The following is a 19,660-nucleotide window of genomic DNA, read 5'->3' on the forward strand; positions in this document are numbered from 1 at the left end:
GAGCTTGGAAGACACCAGCAGGGTCTGCCAATAACTTTAATGGGAGACTGCATGATTTCCAGTGGAAGCTGAAGTGGGTGCCCACCTCACGGGAGCTGATGCCCAGTGGGACCTCAACCAAGAGGTCCACTCTGGAGCCCAAGAGTTTCCCAAACTAACAACTTCAAGACTCTCAAGGTCCCTAGGCCAGTGAGTCAGGCTTGATCAGTCCAGGAAAGCAAACTTCCTGAGACAAAGCCTACAAGGAGTGGGACTCCAGAGAGCACATCTACCTCCCCAGACCCATGGTTTCAATTATCTTTCATTTCTGCCAAGAGTCAGAAATGTCTCCCTTCAGTTCAAACCTGTTCCTGCTTTAGTCACGTATGTCTCCCAATTCAGGCCCCAGAATCAAGCTCTGGGGATTTGGGGGATCACAGATGTGATCATACGATGGGCCCAGCCAGCACAGGCCCACACCTATACCACTCACTCACCACCAATAAAACAGAGGGCCCTCTCTTCCCAATCACACACATGGCCCCATGCTGCTGCAGGGGGCAGGGCAGTAAATCGAAGGGGCCCTGAGGTCTGCTGCTCCGAGCCAGGGGCTGCTGCCAGAATGTGCACTGGCAACAACACTCACAGTTCCTTGCTGAAGAGCTGATGCAGGCTTCGGGCCAGTACGTCGGTCTCCTCATAGCCTTCACAGCTTTGCTGCCAGCTCTCAGGTACCTGTTCCATCCCATAATAGGCCCCAGCAATGGCCCCAGCCATGGTGGCAATGGTGTCAGTGTCCCCCCCGAGGGAGATGGAGTAGATGAGGGTCCGCTGGAGGTTGTTGAAAGTGGCAGGTATTGCAGGGTCAGGAGCCATGCAGCGCAGGAAGCAGTAGATGGCAGTGGGGACTGATTCGAAAGCTGCGATGCCATTCCCTATGGAGGACACAAGGTGTGGGCAGGCTGAGATCACCCCAGGACAGAGATTTCTCTCCTTCTAGGGGTGGGACTGGGCCAAATGATTGGGAAGGTTCATAAGCCTTATAAACTAACTTACTAGTTGGCTCAAGGAAGAGAAACAGATGAGGCCAACCAAGTAGTCAAGACATTCAACTTGGTTAAAGATTTCTTCTTGTGTTTTACGGTAAGGAAATTAAATTGGGCACTGGTAAGATGGCACTTTTTTGCTTTCAAAGCTGAAATGGAGATAAAGGAACCTGAGCACCCACCCCAGCTTCTCCACTTCAACCTCTGCAAGAGTCAAGTTCCTCCCCCGGGAGAAGGACATCCTCTTTCCTGCCCCGGTCCCAGGGATGGCAAGGACAAGACAGAGCAGGGAATTATAGCTTGTTCTCCCTTCTGGCCCCTGAAGGATGGAGGCAGGCCTGTCTATGTGGGGGTGGGGGTAGGGATGGGAGGAAAAGAAGGTCCAGCCTCCAGCCAACCCACCGAGCTCAGACAAGACTTCTTCCTTGGTCATTAAGCCCTGCTCCAAGAACTCTGCAATCTTCTTCAGTTTGTTCCAGTATGGACGCTCCCCCATGCCCAGCCTGGGAATCAAAGAGAGGTCAGAGAAGTCACAACTAATGGGTACGCAGGTCAGATTTGAAAGAATGGGGCAGGTCTTAGATCTCGGAAGGGGAGGGGGATAGTGAGGTACATAATAGAAAAACAGACCTTTCCACAGAGAAAACATGAAGCCTGGGGAGATTTGGAAGGGAGTGGGGAGGCAGGGGTGCATGTATATGCATGTGCATGTGTGTGTGTGTGTAGGAGCAGACAGCATAAAATCTGGTGCAGTAGTCATTTTGAAATGCAGAAAAAGGAGGGATTTCTTTCAACTTTTACTCAGTGTTTTCCACGAAAAAAGGAAAATGGAAAAGAATCAGATCCTAGTCCATTGCTAGCACTGGCCTAGATCATGCCCTGACTTTCATGGCTCAGTCCACACTCAGCCAACAGCATTCAAGTGCCCATCCCTGCTTACTCCCTTGCTTCTGACAAAGACCGGTCATCACTCTCCACCTCCTCCATGTGGTCCAAGAGCTTCTGGAGAAACTGCTCCTGAGATGATTCCCCTTGTAGGGCCAGGTGCACGGCCAAAGCCTGCAGGATGGCACCATTGAAGCCCAGTGAGGAGGCGTGGGTCAGCTGGGCTGAGAGCCGGGCAAACTGCAGAAAGGGAGGTGGGAAAGGATGGAAAGAGAACTATTGTCATCAGAGCTGTGCCAAGGAACAGGATAGAGGCAGAATGCAAGCTGTCATTAGAGCCATGACAGAGAGAAGAGGAAAGAGGAGACCCCAGAGGTCAGCTTAGCTCACATACCTTCTGAACGTCTTGGGCATGACTGTAGGCCAAGGAGATGCCAGCCACCCTCATGGCACCCCCGTTGCCATAGGAACCCTTCCCATTGAACTGAGCCCGAGCCGGCTCAAAGACATCTGTGCATTTGGGGTTCAGCAGCTTTTTGAACACAGTGATCACTGCAGCACCATAGCCTCGATCAGGGTCTTTCTTGTAGTCTTGAGCAAACCTGGAGAGGGAAAGGCAAGGACCCTGGCTAGGCCTTGAAAGATCCTGAAGCCAAGAAAAGGAAACAGTCTAGGGAGAGGGGAAAGGAATGAGCAAAAGAAGCTATCTAGGGATAAGCAGCATGGGGCATTGTCTTAGCTTTTCTGGGCAGGAGGCTCAGAAACCTGAGACAACCATTAACGACACCAGGGAATTGTCTTGTTTGAGCCACTGCCCCTCACCTCTTGGCCATGTCCACCTCATCGAAGGCCTCCTTGGCCAGCAGGGACTGCACCAGGGCTCTGGTCATAGCAGTGTCATCTGTGTAGTATAGGACCTCTGCAGAGAGAGGGCCAAGGAAGGGTGGAGTTGGGGGGAGTCTGAGGCTTGCAAGTCTCATCCCTCTCCAACTCAACAGAACTAAATAGGAGATCACCATTTCCCCCAAACAATTCTGTATTTCTGTCATTCTCCTAATTTGGAACCTGAGAGTCCTTTCTGATCCTTTTCTCTCCTCGGCCCTCCACATCTAGGCATTCACCAAGTCTTGATGAATCTTGACTTCAAACTCCCCCCAACTTTCCATGGATCCTGCCAACACTCTGGTTGAGGCATTCACCTGAAGTTTGAACCAATTTCCCTTTCTTAATCTCTAGGCTTTTGTTTCTCTATGCCAACCTACATTGTCTCTTCAAAATGACCTTACTAAAGCACTTCTCTGCACATATAAGCCCAATAAGCCCCTACCCTCCAAACTTTCCATGACTCTCCAGTGCTTACAGGGTATAATTTATCCTGGCTTTGAAGGCCCTCCACAATCTAACCCATACCTATCTCTCCAACCTTCTCTCTCACCATTTCCTAGCTCATGAGGCCCTTCACTCAAGTCAATGCGATCTGACTTTACCAAAACAGATGGGCTTTTCCTTCCTTGATTTTGCTTGTACTTTTTCCCCTGTCTAATTCCTGGTCATCCCTTTAGATCCAATCAAATCCTAAATCCTCCCTAAGACATTCTCTGAACCCAGTGGTGTCCTTCCTCTAAACCCCAACAGTCTTAATGGCTGATACCCCTCATTATGCTACACAGCTCATGTGTTCTGGCATTGTTATTATCTTGCCCTGCATCTTGCCAGGGAATTTCTTACAGCATCTTGAATTTCCAGTGCCTGCTGATATAGACGAAGAGGGAATAGGTAAAAAGCAGGAAAGGGAGAGAAGAGCTACTTAGGATACAGATCACAAAAAGTCTTATCTAGAAGGAACCTTAAAAACTACCTAATGTAATCTTCTCATTTTTATAGTAGGAGAAACTGAGGCACAGAAAAGTGAAGGTCAAGGAGGTTTCCATAGGACTTCTCTGCCTTGGCCCTCCACTCTGTCTGACAAGTTAACATTTTCATTAATGCCATGGATAAAGGCATGGAAGACATACTTATTAAATCTTCACAGGACACAAAGATGGGAGAGAGAGCTAACTCACTGGATGATAACGTCAGGATCCAAAAAGATTCTGACACCTTCACTGGGCAGAATCCAATGAGATGAAATTTAATGGTGGGTTCAGAAAATCAACCTCTCAATCATAAGATAGGAGAGGCAAGGCTAGATAGACAACAATTTATCTAGGAAAGATCTAGGGCAGGGGTGGAGAACTTGGGCCTTGAAGCCACAGGTGGCCTTCTAGGCCCTTGAATGTGGCCTTATGACTGAGTCCAAGTTTTTACAGAACAAATTCTTTTATTAATTAAGGGGATTTGTTCTGTGGAGTTTGGATTCAGTCAAAGGGCCACACTTGAGGATCTAGAGGGCCACGTGTGGCTTCCAGGCCTCTGGTTCCCCTTCCAAGGGTATCAGTAGATTCGAATTTCAGTGTGAGGTAACAGGTGACGTGGCAACCAAGAAAGCTAACGCCATCTTCAGCTCTATTCACAAAGTCATAGTTTCCAAAACTACTGTTGGTGACCGGAACAGGATGACAATTTCCAAGTGAGAAGGAACCTTGGAGGTCCTCTAGTCGGCCTGGGTTTGGACAACAGCTGTAGGTGACAAGTCAGCGATAAGCTGGAATGGATCTAGAGAGGACCAATCTCTTCAGTTCAAGACTGGGAGGGGCAGCTGAAGGAAATGGATGCTGGGCCCCTTCTGCTGGGTCCCTGCTAAGAGGGCTGCGACGGGTGGGGGAAGGTTACAAAGGGGCAGATTTAGGGCGGATAGCAGTCAGGAAGATCCAAAAGGGCCAGAGTGGGCTCCACTGTCTGGAAAGTCTTCCAGCCCAGGCTGGTTTCTGCAGGGCTCCAAGGAGGAGGGTCTCCATGGTCTCTTAAGTGCCTTTCCAGGTTCCAGCAAAACCCAGGCTTTCTGATTCCCAGTGGGGGGGTACGGGTCGCAGCTCCAGCGCAGCCTTCAGCAGAGCCCGGTAAGGCCCGCCCCACGTGCTGCAGGCCAGGTCCTAAAAGCTCGTCCTCTTTATACCAGGCTAGGCCCCGCCCCTTGCCCCTCCCCCACCTGTGCGCACGCGCCCCTCCCACCTGTGCGCGCGCTTCCCTTCAGTCCAGGCTCGGGCTCCAGGCTGGCCACGTGACTCAGCAGTGACGCTATGGTAACGTTCTCGTACGCCTCGTAGACTGCTCCCAAACAGTCCCCAAGAAGCGCCCCGGCCAGGCAGCCCCGGAACCGCGATAGGGAACGCGCCGCTCCGGCCGCCGCGTCGCCCGCCACCGCCGCCATCGCAGCCGCCATCAACCGCCACAATCTACCACCACTTCCGGGAGCGCCGGCACGCCCACCTCCCTTCACCACTCCATCCCCCCGCCCTGCCGAAAAACGTCGGGCCGAGCTACCCAGTCGCGGCCCCGGAGCAGGCCCCGCCCCTGCCCCGCAAGACCCCGCCTTCATACGGGGCACCGATCCCCCCATCTTCCCCCTCCCCACTCAGAGACCCCGGCACTCCCTCGCGCAGGCCCCGCCCCCTGCGAGGCCCCGCCCCTCCCGGGCCTCTATGCTGCTCGTTCTTCCCTCCCTTTCATCGAGACGGCTCCCGCTTCTCCGGCCCTTTGTCGTGCGGGGCCTGGCGCTGCTGCGAGGCCTCGGAGCCGCTTGGGACGCCGACGGCTCGGCTCTGTGGCCCAGGCGGCAGTAGTTGTAGACGCAGAGCCCCATGCCCAGGACTTGGGCGAGGCGATGCCGGAGACGAGCCGTGCTACGTAAGCTTGTCCTGGCCGCGACTTGAACCGAGGCGGACTGGGTCAGTGCCTTGGACTGGGAATGAGGACGGGAGGTGGAATCCAGCTCAGGCACCCCCCACCCCCGACCCTGGGGCAAGGCTTTTAACTCATGGGGCTGTTAAATGGGGTACCCGGCTCCGATCTCACGAGCCTCCATGAAGAGTGACATAGTTATGAACTGTCTACCCATCAAGGCCTGTGTGCGATCTCGGGGTCCCTCCCCACCCCCCTTTATTTTACAGATGGAGAAACTGAAGTTTAGAGAAAGGAGGGGGTCTTTCCAAGCAAGCAGCAGAAGAGAATTCACATCCCAGGTCAGTGGAGCCCAGGATTTAGCGTCAGACTGATCTGAGTTCTAATCCCAGCTCTTCCTCTTACTTAGTGGGAGTGGGGGGAGGGGGCCTTAAAGGGCAGAAGTCGCGTCTTAGAGCCTTAACCAAAGAGAATTGAACTAGAGCAGGGGGTCTTAACCTGTGGTTAAGACGGATTTCAGGAAGTCCATGAACTTGGATGAGGGAACAGAATGACTTCTTTATTTTCTCTAACCTCTGACTGAAATTTAGCATTCTTTTCGATCATAAAAACATGATTTTCAGAAGGGGTTTCTCTGGACTAGACCACAGTCAAAGAGGTCAATGACACCAAAATAGGTCTGAATTAGAGGCCAAATAAAGCTCCTTCTAGCTGTGATTCCTCTAGTCTGTTTCTCTGTCCAGCTAAGTTCCCTTAACTATTGATTTTCCCTGATGGTCTCAGAGTGTCCTGAGGATGAGGATAAAGCTTTAATCTTCTCCGTTTCTGCTCTCCACTTGACCCAGGGTACTGCAAACATGACTTTAATCCTTGAGAGATCTGTGTTCCCATGTTATATTTACCCACACAGATCCCAGTCTTACCTCTATACCTTTAGTAGGTGTTTTCTTAAGCTATGTTTTTTAAAAAATTCATCCATTTGTGATCAAAATTGTAGAATATCAGCCCTGGAAGAGTCCTCAGAAATTAATCTCTTAGTCTCTGTGGACTTCAGTTTCTTCATCTATAAAATAATGCAGATGGAACTAGATAATTTCAAAAGGTTCTTCCAGTTCTAGATCTTATCAATTCCCTGATTTTACAACTAAGGAAATTGAGGCCCAGAAGGGGAGAAGGACTTGCCCAAAGAAAGCATCTAGTGATGAACTTTTTCCATAGTTATGTAGGCTGGACCTTAGTGCTTGTATAATGGTTGTTGTTCTTCCTCTTCAAAGAGGACCAAATGATATCACCATGATAAAGTGAAATTGCAGGGTGTCTACTTGTGACTAATCAGACCAATACGAGCTCGAAATGCTCTACCACACGTTGGGCACACATAGTCCATGTGAATATTTGAGGTGGATATCCCAAATTTGCGCATCCTGCGTTTACTTTGTGCTTTGCTCAAAGAATACAGCATCCTTTTGGATGTGGGCGTGCCATGCTGAGTGGTCCTATGCCAGTGTCTCCCATATTGCACAGTCAAATCCAAAATTCTGGAGAGAGACCTTGAGAGTGCCCAGTAATGGCGTCCAGCAGCCTTTTCTCCAGAGAGAGAGAGACTTGAGAGTGAGAAGAGAGAAAACCCTGAAAGGGGAAAATAGTGTTGAGAAGAGCGACACCAGAAGAAGGTTTTCGGTGCCCTCCCCACCCACCCCCCTGCGGGGAGAGGGCTTCTTCCTTTTCCGGTTTTGGGTTGCTCGTTTCTTGCTTCTCTTCCTCCTTGTATAATACCTATACAGTAGCAACAATAGGCCTGTACTCAAACTCTTTCCAACTTTGTAGGACCTGTCAGTTTTGTCAGAATCATCTTCACGTTGAACAGAGGCAGCTATCACTGGAGTACTTGGTATACAGAAGGTGCCTTGTATATGTTGAATTTGAATAAATGTTTGAATAAATGGTTTCCTGAAGACCTGAATCTCTCCTGAGTGAAGCTTAAGAAATTTCTCTTGGGTCCCTTCAGACCTGGGTAGACCTTTCCCCTGGACAATATTACAGATATAACATTTCAGGAAAGCACTTGACAGAGTTTTATGCTGCTCTTTAGGCCTTCAGACAGGCTGCTTCCAGAGCCTAGAATGCAGCCCTTACCTTTTCCTCTTGTGTTCATTAGCTTCAAGGTTCTATTCAGGTACTGCCACCTCCTATACACACATATTCCTGATCCCACCAGGAGTAAGTAGTTCATTGAGTTTCAAACTGGAAGTGAAGGTACTTGCAGGAAAAAGGGGAAGGGAGCTGTTCCTCAAGAGTGACATTGCATACAGAGATGGCAACCATGGCATTAGAACAGATGCCCATGGGGAAGAGTGTAAGTGGGTGCTCCCAAGGTTCCCAGCTTCATGGATAGACTGAAGGCTCAGCTGTGCAGTAAGATGAGCACCCTGTTCCAAGGCCCCTCAAACATCTAGAGTTTTTAACAGAGTTTGTATCATCTGTGAGTCAAGGTAGCAGGCCAGTCCAGATCACTGAAATCAGGATATCCTTAGAATTGCCTAATAAGAAATGAAAAATGAAGGGAAAAGACCCAGGAAATAATTCTAGCTCTACCACAGCAAGAAAGCATCTGGGGAAAGCCATGCTTTGTCTCTCCATGCATCCTGAGGGCTGGAGCCATATGATTTGAAACTGGTTTTCATCAGCTCACAGAACTAGACATCATTAAATGGTTCAGCTTACCAATGAGGAAACTGAGGTCCAGAGGGTTTAAGTCATTTGTCCAAGGGTCACACTATACATACTAAGTAGTAGAGTTGAAATTCAAATCCAGGCCCTCTAACTCCAAATCGTCTTTTTTTCCATTACACCATGCTGCTTCCACATCCAGGGCTGCTTGAAGGCAGCAACTAAATTTCTTTGCAAGTCCAGAAACCCAATCCATCATATCTGTTAATGGTCCTCTTCTGAAAGAAGTCTCTGGGCCAGAAACATTCCAGATACCTAAGAGAAATGGAAGAACTAGTTCTTCCAATACAAATCACCTCATATTAACACATCTTGGCACAATGCCATGTTCTTCGTGGGCAGACCTCTTTGCCTTTTTATCTATCTATGGTGCTGAAAATGATGCCTGGCAATTCCATGCAACTTTCACTAAGCACCTACTATGTGTGTGTGTGTGTGTGTGTGTGTGTGTGTGTGTGTGTGTGTGTGTTGGTCCTTTGTTGCCAAAGAAGACCAGGCCATCAGAGAAATGATATGACTTGCACTTGACTTTGTTTTGAGCGAGGGAGGGCTGTGCTAGGCCCCAGCCTCACTTCTCTAGAGCCATCTGAATCCAGTGGCCACATATTCATCAGGATGATGGGAGATGACCCAGGATGAGGCAATTGGGGTTAAGTGACTTGCCCAAGGCCACACAGCTAGTGAGTGTCAAGTGTCTGAAGTAAGTCCTCCTGACTCCTGCACTGGTGCTCTATCCATGTACCACCTAGCTGCCCTGGGGAAGAAGTATCTAGTACTGGAGAGGGGAACCATAGAGGAAGCTAGGTTTCTATGAGTGCCATCAGATGGGAAAAGTGTCAGTTGAAGAGATCTCTTATCTAGGAAGCGTTTCATAAATGTTTGTAGAATTGGACATGATGGAGAGATGTGGTCTCAGTAGTAGGATTCTGAGGTCGATGGGGTTGAAAGACCAGACCAAATTAGTAATCATCAATGACTTGGTGTCTTCTTGGGGGAGGACTCTAGTGGAGTACCCTAACAATCTCTTCTTAGTCCTACACTGCTTAATATTTGTATTAGTGATTTGGATAAAGCCATCTAAAGCATTATTGTGTCTAGAGAGGACAACATTGGAGAGATAGCAAGTTTGGAATGATAACATCAGGATCCAAAAACATCTGGATAAGCTAGACTGAGAATAATTAAGATGAAACCAAACAGAGATAAAATTCTACACTTGGTTTAAAAATAAAACATGTACAGGGAGAGGGAGATGTGACTTGTGTAAATAAGAGCTAGGGATTTTAGGGTACTACAAACTACCCTGTACTGGTCCAGAATGAGGGCTGTGATATCTTTGCTATTCTCTGCCTTGATCAGACCATATTTGAACTACCATTTTCCATTCTGGGCACTACATGTTAGGACACTGATGTGCAGAAGACAAAGATGAAGATGGTGAGAATGCTGGTGCCTGCTGCTATATAGGATCTGGGGATATTTAGCCCAGAGTAAAAAAGACCTCTGAGGGAGGTGATCAATCACCATTTTTGAGTACCGGAAGGGCTGTCATGTGGAAGTATGATTAGCGTTGGTCTGTTTGGACCCAGTGAGCAGAACTAGGACCAGTGAGCTGAAACTAGAGAGGCAAGTTGAGATTTGATGTATGGAAGAGCTTCCTACTCATTGACGTTGTCCCCAGGTGAACTGAGCCTTCTTGGGGGGTTGTAAATTTCCCCTTGCTGAAAACGTTCAAGCAGAGGGTGTCTGGATGTCATTGATGTTTCAGTAGAGGGTCAGGTTAGGTGAGATCACTCTTAGATCCCTCCCAACTCTGAAATGTCTTTCTGAGATTACTCCTTGCTCTTGACTCTAGGCAAGGCCTTTTCCCAAACCCCCACAAAAAATCATTCCACCATGATTATATCACCATCAACATTACAACTGGTGCTTTATTGGATTTAGACTCTCCCATTCCCAGTCCCATTCCCGTTTCCCATGTGGAGGCACTATATCAGCTCTAGTTGTCGGCACTTGAGTGGGGGCAGAGTGCGGTTGCTGGTTCGGTTAAAGGTGTCTACCTCTGGCACAAATTTCTCAGCTGGTACTGTCAGCTTGCGGCGGGTATCCATGCACTTGTTGTTCAGCAGTAAGGAGTTGGACTTGCAGGCAATGTCAGCCTGGATCCGGGCCAGGTTCTTGTGAAGGGCATCTAGGGTATGCCTGGGGATATTGAGGAACACTTATGGCCAGGCTGTTCCTGCCTCCTCTCCTTGTGACCCCGGCAAGGTCCCACAAGGAGGGAGGGAAAAGGGGCCTGAAATTCAGCATGGCTGAGTTACTATGTACTTAGCCACAGCAAAGACAGAAAACAACTCCTGGTAACCAAGGTCCCACAAGCCCTGGTTCTGGACCTAGGACTCTTCTAGCCTAGTTTTGGCATTAGCTCATCATTATGTCTGGTAAAGTCCCTAACCTTTCTTGCACCATTTACCTGATCTGTAAATGAGGTAGACAATGGTCCTCAGGGATGCCCTTGTACCCCCAAATACTACCCCCTGCCTTTGCCCAGGAAACATTCTTTGTGTTCTTCCACCTCTGTGTTTTTGCTCATCTTGCAACCTGTAACATCCTTCCCCTTCCCATTTCAATCCCTCCCCCTCCTTTAAAGCCTGATTCAAATGCCATCCAGGAAGCCTTTCTTGATGCCCAGGCTCCATGTGAACATTTCCCTTAGGACTTCACATAGCATTCTGTCTGCATTTCCTCCCATGCACTGATCATTTCATATCATATAACTGTGATTTCCTTTGTATGTCTTGGGAGCTCCAGAAGGGAAGGGTGTCTTGTCTAATCCCCCAGCTCCAAGCATGTAGTTCTTTGCACATAATAGGTACTTCATGTTTGTTGAATGAATGGTGGCCTGGATATCTGTGGTCAGGGCCCATGCCAACCAAAGGGCCAGGTTGCTTATGGGGCCCCAGGACTGTCAAGTTCACTAAGCCCCAAACCTACTGTGATTGGCCTAGTTTCTGCTTCAGGACAGCCATGGTAGACTCCAACTGGTGCACTTCATCTGTGAGCCCATAGTGTACCTGGTTAAGAGAGGGACAGGGATCAGGGGGATCATCCTCCTTCAGTTCCACTGACCCAAGAGCTCAGTCCTCTACATTTGTGTTCATCCACATGGACCTGAGAGGGAAGGTGGTTCTGAGATCTAGCCCTGTTACTGACTGTCTGTCCCTGGCTAGGTTACTTCCCCTTCTTTGAGATCTCCATTGCTTTAGGGCTTCTCTACTGCTGGCTTTGGGATCTTGCTGGGGTAGGCACAGACAAATGCACATACCTGGTCCCTGCACATCTCCATATTGGGCCTGTATGTTCGGGTTTCCAGGCGGGTGTGTGCCAGCTTTAGATTTCGCATCTTTACACGCAGGTCTTCCTCCAGCCGTCGAGTGGCCTCCTCCAACTCTGCAATTTCTTCCAAGGTCTAAGGGAACAGGCCAGAGGGTGGGCAGACAGGCTCCCCTGCCTGCTCTGCTGACTGACAACCCGCTCAACATTGTTTGGAGTTCATGCCCACCTTGGGTCCCCACCTCCAGCTCCCTCAGGGGGCCCTGGAGGCCAAAGGACTCCTTACCTTTTTCTCCTGCCACCTGAGCTGACTCAGGTATCTCTCTATTTCTCGTATCCGCTTTCTGAAGGCATACTCAGTGGCCACACGCTGGGCTTCTAATTCATTGTTGGTCTGGGGTTAAGAGTCAGAGGTTAAGAGAGGAGAGAACGGGGCCAGGGAAATAATGAAGTGTGAGTGGGTTGTGGGAATATGTTAGGGATCAGGGGAGAAAGTGACACCCTGATAAAGAGAGGGTCCATTATGTTTGGCAAGGATAGTGACTAGCTTCCTGAGCAGGGAGGGAAATGAGTTTTGGGAAGCCTGGGTGGTTCGGGTCACCTCAGCAATGGTGAGGGCTGTAGCTTCCCGCAGATCTGTAGAAGCTTTCCTCTCAGCCTCTGCCCGGTCCTTGATATACTGGCTGTAGTCATCCCACTGCTGCATCGTGCAGGAGCTGGGGCAGCCAGAGGCACACATGTTCCCATACTGTCCAGCAGACCTAAGCATGGGCCACAAAGGGGTCAGACACAAGCGATATAGGCACTGACCAAGGAGGATCAGATGTGAATCAGTCCCATAAGGGCTGTCTGGTGGAGAGGATGGGTGAATGAGTAGTTGGGTCAGGCACCATGGGTAGGGAGGGTCCACAGACCAAGGAGGAAGGTGGAGAAAACAAGGAAAGGAGTAGTCTCAGGACCAAAGGCCCAGACTTACCCATTGGGAACTCGGGTAGGGTTGACCTTCAGGGAGATATTAGGGGAGTGAACATTGAGTGAGAGGCAGACACGGTCGATCTCTAGTGCTTCCATCTTGCCTCGATGGTCAGAGTTCAGTTGCTGTCTTACTTCTTGAAGAAGGCTGAGGAGGGCAAGGACGTAAGGGTTCAAGTGTCTTCCACAGTTACTAACCAGCCTAGAAAACCCCTTCCCTGAACAGGCCCAGTTTGGGGCCTGATTCAGGACAGGGCTCCCTCAGGTGGAAGCTGAGTGAGGAAGAGAGTCTCTTCCCTGGTCTTTATTCTATCTCTCTCATTCATTGTAGGATTATCAGGATACCCAGTTTCAAAGCTCTGGGCTCCACATCTGCCCAGATATCACATCCACCAAAGAATAATTGCCAGTTCCTCCAATCTGAGGTCATGTGGACAGCACAAAGACCTCCAACGTTGGAGCTAAGATATCTGACTTCTAGACCTGGTTCTACCACTGCCTTGGTGCAGTGACCTTGGGTGAAGCCTTCTCCTCTTTGGGCTTTAATTTTCCTCTTTCTAAAAATGAGGTGGGGGGAAGAACTGTACTGGATCTTTAAGATTTCTTCTAGATCTAGCACTCTACAAATTTATAACCTCCCTCATTGTCTAGAGGAGAAAATCAAAGCCTCAACAGACAGAGTCATCTGCCCCTAAGGTCATATGATGGAGTCACAACTAGAACCCAGGTCTCCTGACTCCAAGCCCTGGGCTTTTTCTGCAGCATTGATCTGCCTGGTACCGAGGTGTCAACACTACAATGGGTAATTTTGATTCTGTGACTTTAAGATTCTCATGCTCTGATTGAATGCCCAAAGGTGTACATACACATAGTATTTTACAGTTTTCATGGCACTTTTTCATCTATTATCTCACTTTATCCTCACAGCGCCCCTGCAAAGTAGGCAAGTGTTGAGGTACGTTATAGGTCAGGCTAGGAATCTGGTGTTATTGTTGTTCAGTTGTTTCAGTCGGGTCCGACTCTCCATGGCCCCATTTTGAGGTTTTCTTAGTAAAGAAAGTAGTGGTTTGCCATTTCCTTCTCCAGCTCATTTGACAGATGAGGAACTGAGGCATATAGGGTTAACTAACTTGCCCAGGGTCACACAGCTAGTAAAATGTCTGAGGCCAGATTTGAACTCATGAAGATGGGTCTTCCTGATTCCAAGCTGTGTTCTATCTACTGTACCACCTAGCTGCTCAGGCTAGGAAAGGAGGGCACAAGAGGTTGAGGATCAATCAGTAATGGGCCCAGGGTGAAAGGGGATCTCTGAAAATGTGAGTTCCAGAGAAAGCTTAGATTGAGTGTGTGGAGGTCAAAGTCTTGGAGACAGTGGGTGATATAATATGGGGGCAAATAAGAACTTCATTTAAGCATTGCCCCAGTGTACTGTGTGCTTAGCCAGGCTGTCTGAAGAAAGAGTGGACTGAGATGAAGAAGTCCTGTGCAGTTATATCCCAATTAGGCCATCGGGAATGAGATTTAGTAATGTGACAGAAATTGTCTATTATAGAATATAGAAGAAATTGTCTATTATAGAATATAGGCTGTCAGAGATGGAAGGGATCTTAGGAAAATCATCTGTTCTAGCCTTCATTTATGTAGGAGGAAAATGGGACCTGGAAAAGGAATGGAATTACTCCAGGACACAGTCCTATGATGGTCAGATAGTATGATGCCATTGTCCAGCCCTGTGGTGGACATCTATTTAACACTGGTATTTGAGGGGAATGTAAAAAGGTCTCAAAGCTTGTTCTCATTCTAGGGAAGTCTCTTAAGAAGGGCCAACAAGGCACCCTGGCTTATCCAATATCCATATCCGAATGCACAAAGTATAGATAACAAGCAACCAGAGATTCTAATACAAGGAGCACAGATTTGACCTCAGAGGTACCCTTGAGACTTGGTGGAATGAGGCCTGTGCTTGGCATATGGTTCTGAAAGGACAGGAAAAAGGAGGAATGGGAAGGATAGAATTGTAAATGAATATATGTGAGGAGATCCAGGAAGTGGGAGGGGGTGGAGCTTAGGAAGCAGGGTGGAGAGAATGAATAGGACAGCTGATATATAGAAGACAGTTTAGTTCCAAGGACAGAACTTGAAGTGGTGAATGAAAGGTGTAAAGTAAGCCTAATGGGAAGAAAAAAAAAGATTGCTAATAGAACTATCCGAAAAGAAATAGTGGAATATACCAGGGCTGAAAATGGTGGGCTCTCAGATTTTTGGGCCAGGGTTGGCCTTGTACTAGCTGGCCTCTGCAGTCTCTTCTGGCTCCAAGGGCCTGGGATTCTGTGTGATCCTTTGTCAGAATACAGCAATAGCAGTTTATCAAGGTAGGGGAGAATTTAGGTGCAAAGGTCTACGTCTAGAGAGAACTGTGTGGCATTTTCAAGTTTGACTTGGGGGTTGCTCAACTCCTACATAATCATCTACATTTGTCTCCATTTCCTTAGCACTAACCTTTCCCAGCTCCTCAAACCTTTTCCCACTGACCTCCATTCCCGTCCTTTGTACTGAAAGTATTCTCTCAAAGGATACCAACGATATCTCTGTCTCCCCCAATCAGGAATCTTTTAATTGATAAATCTGATGGCCTTATTAGTTCTCATCCTTCTTGATCCCCTGGACAGTGCTGACACTGCTGAGGCAGTGTGGCATAGAGGTTAGGGTGCTTGACTTGGAGTCAGGTTTGAGTTGTGGTCGAGACTGGCTGTGGGACCACAGAGCCTTTCTAAATCTTAACTGTAAATTGTGAATAAATTATGCCTGTAGTTCCTGTGATTTACAGAATTGTTAGGAGGTTCAGATGGGATAATAATGTAAACAAAGTTCTTTGTGAACCTCAGATCATCAGTTAGTAGTATTATTGATCTCTCCTCCAGAACACTCCGACGTTGCTCTAAATCACATTGCTTTATATGGGTTCTCCTACCTGTTGGGTCAAACCTTCTTAGTCTACTTTGCTAGATCATCATCTCTTTCTTGCCACTACACTCTGACCCTGGCTGAGCCTGAGTCATTCTTTGTGACTGTACTGGAACTCTTCTCCAACTACACATTATCTTATGGTCATCTCATCCATCCCCCAAAGGTTGAATGCTATGACACAGATGATTCCCAAATCTTCCTGTTTCATAATATTTCCCTTGTACTCCAGAGTCTTAGTGAATAGCTTTATCTGCATATCCAACTCAACCTGTTCAAAGATGACCTCAACAACATCTTCTCCCCATTCCTCCAAACCTTTCGCTCATCTCAACCTCCTTGTTTTGGACCCAAAATTTTGGAATCATCTTTGACTCCCTGTTCTTCCTTATCCTTTCCCCCATCTAATCAATTGCCAAGTCTTGTCAGTTTAGTCTCCACTACATCTCTTGACTCATTTTGTCCATGAACACTGCAACCATTCTAGTTCAGGCCCTCATCACTTCTCACCTTGTTTATCTTCCTAATTTGGTGTCCCTGCCTCTGGGTTCATCCCTCACCAATCAATCCTTCACATAGTTCCCAAAATAATTTTCCTAACACATAGGTCCAATCATGTCACCCTCTTCTTTAAAAATCTTCAGTGATCCTCTTATTCTAGAAAAAAAATATAAATTTCTTAGCATTGGAGTATCTCCACAATCTGGCTACAAATCTACTTTTTTAAAGCTTCATTTGAATTTAACTCATCACACATTCTATGCTGTAGCCTAGGAGAATTCTAGCTTTTCTCCAAATGCAGCATTTCCTCTCCTACCTCTGTAAATTTGCCTAGGCTGCCCTCAGGTCTGAAATGCACTCTGCCTCACCTTCCAAAATCCCTATTATCTCCCTTTAAGGCAAGCTGAGACTCAGGGGCTCATTACCTCCAGGAAGCCTTCTCTAATATACACATATACCCTCATACGAGTGTTCGGTCTTGCTTCAGATCTTCTTAGAACATGTTGCCTGGATCTCTCCTTTGACCTGGTCACACTTTCTTTTGTATCCTCTTCATTTGTGTCTGTATCCACATGCTACCCCTAAGTAAAATGTTAGCTCTTTGAAGACAGAAACGTGTCATACCTTCTCTTCGCACCTAGCAGTCACTTTGTACATGGAGTTGAACTGAATTCTGAGAGGGGGGATGACCATTGTCACCAGAGGGCTCCACACATGGGAAAGATCAATGTGTACCATCCACCTCTAAGCTCCACTAGGAAAGCAGGTCATAGATCACCCTCTGTTTTTTCAGATCATTCCAGATCATTCATAATTCCTCCCAACTGGAAGCATGGTATTCCATGTGTGCTCAATAAATACTTGAATGAATGCCTCTAATTTATGATGTGTGGCCACAAGGACATTGACACTCTGTCCATGATACGCTGTCCATGCTTGCACATATATCTCATGTGGGACATGCATATGCAAAGCATATCTAACATATCCAGGGCAGACATTGAGCATATGCTCACCTAAGTGTGTGTAAAAGCAGGAGTGCACAGGTACAGCCAGGCTGCCCCCCAGGTTTGCTTATGAGCACAGGTGCCATTTTCCCTCTGGTCCTTACCAAAGCTGCTCAAAGACCTCCTTGATCTTCTTCTGCAGTGCCAACTTGGAATTATCAATCACCTCCACTTCCTTGTGCAGCTCATCATCGACAGCATCCTTCACCACATCGATGTCCCGCCGGCTTTCCCGTAGAGTTAGGCACTCAATTGCCACATCTAGAGGGAGATTCTTGGCCTGCAGGGCCCTCTCTGCTGCCTCCTTCATCTGGAGGCGAAGGGCAGGATAAGAGAAGTCCAAAAGGATTTTCTCAGGTGGGACCGCTGCCCTGCCAAACCTCTCAGCACTAGAGTGGGTGTCAAGGGTGTAATGCCAGCTGAGGCTAGCAATACCTCCCTGCCCAAGTGGAATGCTGCCCCATCATGCCCTAGTAACAGACTTTACACCCTGCCCTCTGCTCTCTTGCCTGTATCATGGCATCAATCTCAGCATCTGTGTCAGTCAGACTTTTGTCTAGTATCTCCTTCCATCGGTCAACAGAGTCTATGCGCTCTGACAGGCGGTTCTGGTTGTCATATTCATCCCATATGGTCTGGAAGGGAGAAGGGTTATGTAAGAGGGAGCATGATATCGTAGAAAAAAGACGGGACTCTGACACTTAATAGCTATGTGACATTGGGCAAATTACTTAACCTCTCTGACTGTTTCTGCATCAGCAAAATGTGGTTGTTTGCATAATTCACCTTACAATGTAGCTATGGTAAGGAAAGTGCTTTGGAAAGTTTGAAGCATCATGATAGCCAGGGGAGTTGTTTCAATTAGGGATTTCAGGGGCAAAGGATGAAGAGGGTATGTTTCTCTTTCCCCATTTCAAGTGATTCTCCCTACCTGATTGTTGGTCTCATTGCGGAGAGTGCAGATCTCTTGTCTGATCTGTTGTGAAGCATCCCTCTGCCGCTCAGCATTAGAGGAAAGCAGGTGGCTGCTAATTTGCCAGTCAGGGAGCCGGAAGTGCTGGCTAGGCTTGACGCTCAGTGTGGTCATGGTTCAAGGCCGGCAGGGGGACTCACACCCCGTCCCTGGATGCCTTGAATCCCACTATCTGTTGGACAAAAAAAAAGTTCACCTGGAGAAAAAACCGTCTAACAGCTTCTTTCCCCTTCCCATGCCCTATTTGCTGCCATATAGTTTCATCTCTGCCCACCTACCTTTCTCCCCCCTTCCAGAACGAGCTTCAATGGTATTTTCTCTAGTAAACTTGATTCTCTTTTCAGTGTATGTGCACCTATGTACAGAGGAAGAAAAAGGGGGCAAGTCCCCCTTTTTCCAAGCCCCAACAGTATCAGATGATTAGTATGCCTCTAAGAAAAAGCCTGAACTATGTAAAGTTAGCTGATGGTGTTGAATACACCTAGTTGGGCTGAGTTGATGGGAGGCGGGGGTAAGGGAAGAGGCACCAAGTGTTGACAGAAGATGTCCTCCTGGTGGACAAGGATATCAAGATTACCTCTTCCTACTTCCTCCACTACTCCAAGTGTGCCAGTCTCAATCAACTAGTTTTCATTGAGTTTTAGTCAGGTCTCCTCCCCTCAAACCCTACAAAAAGCTCTGGGCTGTGCAAGATTAGGGAAGTGTAAGAAAGATAAAGCCCTCAGGGGTTCAGTGTAGTTGAAAGCTCCTGAGAGGGGCCTGCCTCGGTGCCTCAGTCTTGGAGGGCTGCCCAGTCTTCCCTGCCTCCCAGGAGAGGATGGAAGGACACGGCCACGCTTGGTAGAAGGAGAAGGTGGGAGGCCAGCCGGTGCTCTAGTGGTCAAAGGGTACCCCAGGGTGCCCCAGGTCTGAGTTTCCCGCTGCCTTCTCCTACCTCGACCCCCCCTACCCCTCTCCTCACCAGCCTCTCAGGGTGCTTATCTCTTCTCGCCCAACACTAGTCTGCGGCCGCTCAAGCTGCGCAGCGGTTGTTAAGCACGCCGGGCGAGTACCTAGGCAACGGCTTTCCCGGAGAGCCAATGGGAGCCGACCCTCCTTAGTTTACCTTGGCAACACAAGGGAGGAGAAAAAACACAAGGTGGAGGGGGCTGGGTATCCTGGGGTCTAAGGGAGGGATCGTGGGTGGGGAGGGGCCCAAGTGGTAAGTTATGACATCGGCTACAAAATCTCTGAGAGTAGAAGAAATAGCCAGGATTCTGTCGGTAGGAGAGCTGTTGGGAAATGGGAAAAGAGCCTGTTCAGTCTCCGGGGGACAGAATGTTAGTCGTATGGGCATGGACAGTTACCAGCTGTTGGGGTTTCACTTTCCTCGTTTGTAAAAGGGGGGCAGTGATGCCTGGGGTATCTAACATCCCGGGACTGATGTAAGTGTATCAGATGAGATAATGTATGCAGAGTGGACAAATGGAAATATTAGTTTGCTGAAGACC

The 19,660-nt window shown here is 48.2% G+C and overlaps 2 protein-coding genes and 1 long non-coding RNA gene across 5 annotated transcripts; 1 reads left to right on the top strand and 2 right to left on the bottom strand.

Moving 5' to 3' along the window:
- On the bottom strand, window positions 1–5,325 carry ADPRS (ADP-ribosylserine hydrolase). The gene is made up of 6 exons (XM_072610060.1): window positions 5,022–5,325; window positions 2,733–2,829; window positions 2,305–2,512; window positions 1,966–2,150; window positions 1,428–1,528; window positions 1–914 (listed from the first exon to the last, which is right to left on the bottom strand). The coding sequence occupies exons 1-6, from the start codon at window positions 5,230–5,232 to the stop codon at window positions 622–624; spliced, it is 1,095 nt and encodes a 364-aa protein (XP_072466161.1). The 5' UTR covers window positions 5,233–5,325; the 3' UTR covers window positions 1–621.
- A 621-nt stretch (window positions 5,326–5,946) lies between these two features.
- On the top strand, window positions 5,947–7,653 carry LOC140504741 (uncharacterized). The gene is made up of 2 exons (XR_011967231.1): window positions 5,947–6,031; window positions 7,518–7,653. It is a non-coding gene; the product is annotated as an uncharacterized lncRNA (long non-coding RNA).
- Window positions 7,654–10,333: 2,680 nt separating this feature from the next.
- TEKT2 (tektin 2) lies at window positions 10,334–19,219 on the bottom strand. 3 transcript variants are annotated; one of them, XM_072610056.1, is made up of 11 exons: window positions 19,132–19,219; window positions 18,449–18,560; window positions 18,129–18,342; window positions 17,707–17,832; window positions 17,302–17,507; window positions 12,730–12,873; window positions 12,355–12,514; window positions 12,040–12,147; window positions 11,746–11,889; window positions 11,415–11,494; window positions 10,334–10,622 (listed from the first exon to the last, which is right to left on the bottom strand). In XM_072610056.1, the coding sequence occupies exons 3-11, from the start codon at window positions 18,282–18,284 to the stop codon at window positions 10,409–10,411; spliced, it is 1,338 nt and encodes a 445-aa protein (XP_072466157.1). In that variant the 5' UTR covers window positions 18,285–18,342; window positions 18,449–18,560; window positions 19,132–19,219; the 3' UTR covers window positions 10,334–10,408. The 3 variants fall into 3 exon arrangements, with proteins under 3 accessions (XP_072466157.1, XP_072466158.1, XP_072466160.1); XM_072610057.1 differs by having other exon boundaries at window positions 18,449–18,525; window positions 19,132–19,210; XM_072610059.1 differs by lacking the exon at window positions 18,449–18,560.
- Between the last annotated feature and the right edge of the window lie 441 nt (window positions 19,220–19,660).

Source organism: Notamacropus eugenii, chromosome 5, assembly GCF_028372415.1.
Source record: "Notamacropus eugenii isolate mMacEug1 chromosome 5, mMacEug1.pri_v2, whole genome shotgun sequence".
Classification (NCBI taxonomy): Eukaryota; Metazoa; Chordata; class Mammalia; order Diprotodontia; family Macropodidae; genus Notamacropus; species Notamacropus eugenii.